This window comes from Patiria miniata, unplaced genomic scaffold, assembly GCF_015706575.1.
Source record: "Patiria miniata isolate m_02_andy unplaced genomic scaffold, ASM1570657v1 HiC_scaffold_2, whole genome shotgun sequence".
NCBI lineage: Eukaryota > Metazoa > Echinodermata > Asteroidea > Valvatida > Asterinidae > Patiria > Patiria miniata.
The window spans coordinates 5,563,172-5,572,132 of NW_024037058.1; the positions used below are offsets into that span (position 1 = coordinate 5,563,172).

At 37.6% G+C, this 8,961-nt stretch overlaps 1 protein-coding gene across 1 annotated transcript; it reads left to right on the top strand.

Annotated features, from left to right (window-relative positions):
- The first annotated feature begins 6,339 nt into the window (after window positions 1-6,339).
- Window positions 6,340-8,376, top strand: LOC119726758 (protein PML-like). Its single transcript, XM_038198600.1, has one exon. It carries the CDS (start codon window positions 6,340-6,342, stop codon window positions 8,374-8,376), a length of 2,037 nt encoding a protein of 678 aa, XP_038054528.1.
- Window positions 8,377-8,961: the final 585 nt, after the last annotated feature.

Genomic DNA, 8,961 nt, shown 5'->3' on the forward strand with positions numbered 1-8,961 from the left:
CAAGGTGAATGTGTGACAACTTCATTTTATTTTTGTTTTTGACGAAGTGACAAATCTCTATTTGTCACTGAGTCTCAGTGATCTTACACGTGTACAATATTTAAATGTATGAAGCCTGTACAATTCGCATTTTGATAAAGTTACAAATCTGCCTTTTAAAGTGTATAACTTTTATACTAGTGCACACAACAAATCTGTGTACAAACACAATGTGTGTACATGTACTTGTGATCAAGTAACATTTCCGTTTTGAAGAAGTGATGAACATCTTTTATGTCTCCTGATTATACTTTTATTAAAACAGAGACAACTGTTTGGATATTTAAGTAATGGGCTATTGCATCGGTTATATATATACTTTTCAATTTTAGGGGAGAAATGTACAGTGTGTATCAAAATAAATGCAAACAAAATTATACCAGACGTAGAATGTGTAACCAACATAGATAATATAGGTATGGTTTGAAAGATGCGCTTTTCCATTTTAAAATGAGACATCAAACGTTCAAATCTGATAATTTTTGACAGAGTTATATGAGTAATTTTCCAAGAGAGGTCAAATTGACCATGGGACCAACATTTCACTTTTAGGCATAGGGACAAAGGTAACATAACTGCCTCTGTGTGGATATTTGCCTGGCCTACAAAAAAATGTCTTAAGCGAGTAAGCACAATTCCAAATGCTTTCTTGCTATAACCTCATGCTAAAATGTTTAGCATGTAAACATATTTACAAACTGATAGCAAGAAAGTGTTTAGGATTGTGTTTACTCGCAAACCACATTTTTTTTTTGGTCGGCCAGGCAATTTAAAAATTCTGCAGAACTGCTTTAGATGCAACAGTGTGTTAAAAGTATATGCATATCAATTTGGGTGAATGTTTGTATTCTTAGAGCTTGCTAATATCATTATCATTTTACTTGTTTGTTATTGCGTTTCTACCAAATGTAAATACTCATTCAATTTGGATCTAGGCAAAGAAAGTGATGTGACTATATTGCCTTACAGTAAGCAATTTCATTAAAAAAAGGTGCAGCAAACCTTGCACATTTCGTATCTAGTAATTAAAGCTAAAACAACTTTTTGGGTAATTTCTGAAATCAAGGGAAATTATTCGTTGTCTTAGAATTCTGTTGGTATATTCTAAATTTCAACTTGGATCAAAGGCTAGTTAAATTTTGGCATTTGGCTTGGCCAATCAAAGGGACCCATCTCAATTTACAGAGAAGCTTAGAATGTTTATAGAGAGAAATGGAAGTAGCTCAAGCATACTGTATATACTAATTATTGTGGAACATTTTTTGCTGCTCTAATTTTTTTAGTGAAATAGAACAGCCATCTTCATGACTTAAGAGACTTTAGTTAGTTTTGCTAATTTAAAAATGTAAAGGTTATTCTTGATAAAGCTTTTGTTTTCCAAAAACTTCAGAAGAGTTTGCCATTTCATACAGTTTGAAAGACAATGGTTTCATATGTGCATATAATTTGTTGTTTCTAAAGAATCATCATTCCATCATCACATGTGATGCGATCAAGCTAAATGAGTCGTTTGTAGGAAATTTTTATTGGGTGATACAGGCCAAAATAGGGCCACTTCATCACATCTCTTGGTCACACCTCTTGGTGTTCCAACTTCGTTAATTTTTTTAACTAATGATGGTATCAGCATGCGGTTTTCACAGCAGTAATGCTGAGATTGTGTCCTTTTCAAATCCGTAATAAAAAAAAAATTACCAGGGTCGACAACGGACTCATGTAGCTTGATCGCATTACATATTTTAATGCATTAGTCACTGGTCCTTATTCATGATGTAAAAGCAAAATTATTTTGTCTTCACTTTTTTATTGTTTAGACTGACATAACCATGTGTCCCCTTCATTCTTTGAGCAAACGTTAATAAATTAGATATCCAAAAATTTGACGTCTGAATTGTATACTGCTGGCTTAGTCTATGACATCATTATCAGTTACATTTATAGGAATAGGGGTGTAAACATTTTTCATGATACAAATCGTCACCGACACCACGAAGTAACACCCATCTACATACCAGTAAAAACTAGCAATCGGAGAAAACGGCAACTAAAGTTGAACGCCTTCTAAAACAACACTTTGCGTCAAAACGACAGAGTTTTTTCAGTTGGGTTTCTCGTTGTGGACACTTGATGAATTGAATTTATTAAATCTGCTGTTTTTCACTCGTTTGTGTATTAAATAAACAAGAAATAAGAGAAAAAAGATGAGTGTTAGTTCGTGAAACCGAAAAAGCTGCGAAACTGTAAATTTTCGTTTTCACAAAGTAACACTCTTCAATGTATTTAACACGAGGAAAGTGCAACTTCAGGTCAGCGCGCGCGCGCTCATGCAACTTGTTACAAGAAGAGTGTTACTTCGTGAAAACGTTTTTGCTCACTTATGAGCAGAGTGCGCGCCATGCATTGCAATGGAAAATGGAACTTGAGTGTTACTTCGTGAAAACGAAAATTGTCACTTTCGCGCAAAAGTTGCCATAGATACTTAGCGTAATTATAAAAGTAAAGCTCTTGAAGCTTTGAAACTTCGTGCAATGGTAGGCCTTGATGAATAATGTTTAAAAATAAAAAAAACTGAAAATCGAAAAAAATATGCTTTAACACGGTGGAGTGTTACTTCGTGGTGTCGGTGACGAAATGTATTAGTTCGATCAAAACATGATCAAAACTGTATAGTGAAATTGTAAAAATACATAAAATTGTAAATATGTATCCCTATTGAATCTGATAGCGTGTACAACAAGTGGATAATAATCGGCCAAATAGAAAAATTGAGTCTGTTTTTAAATCATCCATAATGAACTCATTTTAGACGCAAGAAACCTTAAGAAGGATTATTGACAGTTTTTCATTTTCTTTGCAAGGTTGAAACCAAAACAACAATGCTCCTTTGGGAGAGTTACTTTTTAAAAGCATTTTTCAAAAACCTAAGTCAAGTCATCAAAAAATATCTCATTTTGCGATTGCATATCAAATTTCTGCATTGCAATTATTCATGCACCGTATAGACACTGTTTACAGTCTTCAAATAATCATGAAAAATCCTTTAGAAATGTGAAAAGGAGAATCACGTGTATAATATACCATACAATGCTGTATTTGGGTTTAAAGATTTCCAAATGGGACTGACAGGAATAACTAACTTATAATGTTGTATATGTTGTATTGTAATGGTGTCATGCATACATTGGCATATACCCTTTGCTATATAAACTTCATACAAAAGTACAAACATGTACATAGGCCATACAGTTCAACATACGATATATATGTTAAATTCATATTTCCGCTTCAGTGTAACACAGAGACTGGAACAGGCCATTGGAAAATCTATTGTTACCAAAAACTGCAAACGAATCTGGAAATTGTATGAACAATAGACATCTGAAAAAGGCATAGAACCAATATTTTAGGGGGGGGGGGGTTTAGAACGGTGGATCCAGATTTGTTCAGGGAGGCGTGCTGAAATGTTGACTGGTTATTTTTTCCAGACACTTAGGCCTCCGAAAATCAATAGGTGTGGGGGGGGGGGGGGGGGCTCATGCCATATTTCCAATGGGGAGCGCCGATAAAATCCTAAAATCATTCACACAATATTAACTAATGCACCCTTGTCACGACTATTTCTTTAGGGGGAGAGTGTTCGCATGTACATGTACATCACAAATCCTTCATTTTGCTAATGCAATTTTTTTTTTTACGAAATTTATTTTTTGGGGGGGGCTAGACAAAATTCGGGGGGGGGGGGGTTGGTATAGCTAAATTCTTTGAAAAACTAACATGATCATGGTTTTGATTTTGATAAACAAAGTAAAGATAGATTTCATGTCCCAAAAATGCTTGACAAGCTAAAATATTAGGAAGAGATGCCAGCAATCCTTTGAATGAAATAAAACACATTTTTAGAACTAATGGCTTGCTAATTTTTCAGTGTCTCAGACTTGGCTAATTGTTGTAAACATGTAACAGTGGATCATGAAGTGTAGACAAAAACTGGACACAGTCCTAATCATACACTGTAGCAGCGTAATCTGATTTAAAAATAACATTGGAAAGTTTTGATTCATTTTTGCGGGGTCAGGGTCAGGTCAACACTGGCTGTTCCTGAGCAAACAATAGATGTTCTGGAAACCTGTGAGAAGTACATCACTTACAATAGATGCTCTCCCTGTGCAGCTGTTTGTCATGATCGACTGTGATCCACCAGCTGCACAATAATTGTAATGACATTTCATTATACACGTATGCGGGTCAGAATAGGACCAATGTGTCTATCCTTTTCAAGAGGATATTGCAAACTTTCCTCAGAAATTCATCAACTCTCTTCAGTCCAGGTAAGTAAAATTGGTCATTTTACATATGTTTCATGGCATTCTGTCAGTGTGGCTTTTTTCTGCAAAGTAGTCAGTGTTTAGTGATAAATGCAGCAAATGTGTTATGGATTTCCATGAAAAAAATCCCTTTGGTCAATTGTCAGTTGTCTTGAGCAAAGAGCAAGGAACAGAAGTCTGTATTTAAAATTAAAAAAAAAAAGAACAGCCAACATTTTCTAAGGCATAGTTGTGGTCAACTCATTACCACTGGCTGTCCAAACCCAAATCGAAAACAAAATATGAAAAAAAGAGCTTGTACACCAAATTCGTCTATGGAATTAATATACATCAATGGTTTTATTACTTTTATGGAACAGATTAAAATCCAAAAGTCCCTGCAACTTTTTCTGACGTTTCCTTTTAACTTGTAACATTTCCTGACAATGGAAACTTTAAAATTACAGTGTCAGCTAGGGCAAATACACATGGGCGTCACCAGGATTTTTTGGGGGTGGGGGGAAAGCCGCCCTCCCCCTCGCCACACCCATGCAACAACCAGTCACACACACATGCAAAGACAAGATGGATACCATATGCCCCTTTGGCTTCGCCAGCAGGACATACAGAATTCTACAGTCACTCACAGCATGGTCACATTATTTTTGAAGGGCCCACGCAATGCACTTTTTTTTTTAAATGCAATCCTTGCAAAATGTACCTTTGGGTCCCATTTTACCTTCCAAATTTCGTTTTGCCATTTTCAAGGGTATTTTGGTGCCTTTTTGGATTTATATGAATTCCTTTGGGGAACCAACCCACCGGGCCGGTTTTTATGTGCAACCTCTATGAGAGAACACGGCGAAAAAATCATTAAAAACAGGCCCTTTTTTCACATCTGTCGCCACCACTTCATTATTCGACAGAGTATACCTGTGTATTCATTTACAAAAGAATTGTTCATCTAAACTAAAAATTAAATTTGCAGTTGCTCATGGCAGCGCGCGGATTCGTTTATTGTACACCTGCTAGGCAGTGCTAGTGTACATACACAGAGCCCGGGAGCTCTTATCTCTATGTGTCCAAGGTAATCTGGCTGTGCGCTTTGGACGGTTTACATGCACCCCATTTACATTTTGACCACAAAGTATTTGATATGTTATGCTAATGCGACTTTCCATATTCATGAGCAAAGTGTGATATCATTTTGGATATTTTGCTGTTGTAAATGTTCTTTTCTTTGGTGATTCGTTGTTGCGTCAGTACATGGCAGTAATATCTCTCAAATGTTTTCAATGAGCAATTGAAAACAATTTGGGGTTCACAATTTGCACAGAAAAACCCTAAACTGAACAGTATTTTCCTGAAATGACATCACAGCAACATTTGTCTGGAAAAGCATGGGCAATTTCAAATGTTTAACCCTAAAAGGGCCGGGCCGCCCCCCCCCCCCCCTCCACATTTTCTGCGATAGCCTATAAAAATTTTTTCGCGACCCAAGCTGTTATGACTTTTTAGCCTCGAGCTTTTGCACATCTTTTGATACCAATAAACATCAAAATCGGACCACGGGTTGCTGCGTAGCGAAAAATTTTCCGGTGCTACGTGCCGTGAAAACGGAATGTTCCCATATAATCCCCCCCCCCCCACCTGAAAGATGGTCAAAATAACCTGGCCTTTTTAGGGTTAAAGAAGTTTACTTTTCGATAAAATTAACAAAAGGGATGTCAAATAGTTTTCATACAAATTTTTAAAGTGTCCATGAAATGCATTTTTCTAGGAACACATTTTGTGCAATTTTCCACCCCTCTTTAATGTATAAAAACTATTTGAAATCCCTTTCAGAGGAGTTAAGTAGTACTTAGATAGAACTGGGAAAACAACATTGCAGAAGGTAAATATGGTCATTTTCTATATTGAATAGAAGTCAACTTTTAATGCTTCCATTCACAGAAGATAAACTTTTCCATTGGAAAAGCATCATCCACTTGTTAAGATGGCATCTAGTGTTACAGCTCAATCAGTGTTGGAGAATATTAGTGTGGATCATCTGGAATGCTCCATCTGCACAAACCGTTTCAGGCAACCCAAACTGTTGGACTGTTTGCATAGTTTTTGCCTGCAATGCATCCAAGAGCTCAGACAGAGCCAAGATCCGAGTGGTACAAAGTTGACATGTCCTCTGTGCAGACGTGAAACCATGTTGAAAGGGTCTGGGGTTGCTGATCTTCCTAATAACTTTGCATTCAGTGCCCTGGTGGAGGAAGTTACAATGCAGGAAAAGCTACTGGAAGGTCAAGGCTCAGACATCAAATGTCAAGCCTGTGATGAGGAGAATCAGGCCACTTCAAGATGCATGAAATGTGATCATTTCCTCTGTCAAGAATGTCAAAAGGCTCATGGGCGTATGACTGTCATGAAATCTCATAAAATCTACACACTGACTCAACTTCGATCAGGGAAGATTGTCTACAAGAGTAAACTAAGAGATGAAGTTCCGAAATGTTGCAAGCATCCAGATCAGAATCTCAATGTCTACTGCAACTCATGTGAGCAAGTCATATGCACAACTTGCTCTGTGCTTTATCATGCACAACACTCACTTACTGGATTACCTGAGGCAGTAGAAAAATGTAAGAAGAAGGTCACAGAAATGGTCAAAAAAAGTGAGAGCATAACAACAGAATTTGGCACCACCATAGAAGAGACTAGCAAATCTTGCAAAGAGCTGGAAACCATGTTTGCCAAAACTCAAAAGAAAATCTCCAAAAAGGCTCAACAGGAGATTAAAAAGCTCCAACAGGAGATAACAAAGCTCAAACAGGAGGTTGCAAAGATCCAAAAGGAGATTACAAAGATCCAAAAGGAAGAAAAGAAACTGTTAAAAGAGACAGACATGATTTATAAAGACCAACTCAAAGCTTTTGAAGCTGTTCACGCAACCAACAGGAAAGAGGTGACACAGACAGAGCACAAGCTGGAGGAGGTCAAACAACTCATGAATCAAGCAAGTTGCTATGAGATTCTTGAACTTCAACAGAAGCTCTTGCATAACCTCAGTGAATTGACAGGGAAACAGCCAGAGCAAGTTCATGACAAGTTGACCTTCATGGACTTTGAAGAAGGTGAGAGGTCACTTGGGAGACTCATTCTGGAGGAAGAGCCACAGGCTGCAGCAAAGCAATCACTAAGACCTGCAAGATCATGTGTGAAGGAGAAATGGGAACTGAAGACTGAAGTCAAGAGCTTCAAACGTGCATTTATAAAACATGTTGCAGCACTCTCTAACAAAACAATCCTTGCACTATCTCAAACAACACCTATCCTTGCAATAGTGCATGGAACGAGTAATACACTATTCACAGTTGCAATTCCCAATAGTCATCAGCAACGAATTCCTATCCCACAAAGGCTACAAATCAATGGCCTCACTAATGATATGAAGTGTATTGCAGTGAGCAAGGATAACAAGCTCCTTGCTCTAGATGGTCGATTAGTCAAGGTCTTCAACAAGCAACATCAGCTCCTCCATCAGTTCACACCAGGTAGAGGGTCAGACAGCAAACCAACATGCCTTGCAGTGGATGACAGCAATCTGATAGCAGTGGGATATGAAGGCATGGATAAGATATCTCTACACAACCCAGATGGATCCCTCATCAGGAGACTGCCTGCTCCAATGATCAATGATTATCTGACAATTTACAATTATCACCTTATCTACACAACACGATTAACAAAAAGGTTGGTATGTGTAGACTACTATGGTGCCAGTGTATTCTCAGTAGACATGACCAGCAACATGCAGAGGGATGGGTTGCCTTCTGGTGTGTGCTGTGACAGTGATGGAAGCATCTATGTTGCTGTTGTTGGGAGATATCCAACAGGTGATATTCTGCATTACAGTCCTGATGGCAAGTACATTGGTTGTGTGATCAAGGACTGTGGACATCCATGTGGCATGACATTCACATCGGATGGTGATCTGGTAGTGGCTGCTGAAAAGTCTGTACAGGTCTATTACCGCATGTGAGGACAGACTAATTACACCCAGGGAATATGGAAAAGTATAGGAAATTAAATCAGCAACACCCGTTGAAACTAAAATTCTCACGGTATCCGAAATATCCAAAACCTCTTTTCCTAACACAAACAGAACTGAAATTGGGAAATACTGGTATTCCCCGCATAATCAGTTTCCCTGCATAATTTATTTCTTCAGTTGCTGATAACTGAAGGATTTCATATGCATAATTACTTGGTTACTGCAGACTTTCTTTGCCAATTACATGTAATAGCTGTAATCGTAAGCATAGACTTCCATTGTTAGTTGCCAGTGCCTTAAATATCAGCACTCATCTTGGAAGTCAGGTCAAATCCCATCATGCAGTTGTACATAATCCACTCACAATGTATAACACTTGTAACCAACCATCATTGCCTACCGTTTATTATGCCAAAGTTTTCCCATAAAATATATTACAACAAATGATCTTATAAGGAGAGGGAAATAAGAGGTAGAATATACTCAATTTTGAGAATCAAACAGTGATAGCCATCACAAAAATAGAAATGATGTACTTTATGTTCAAAGCTTGGTAATTGTCACATTTAGTTG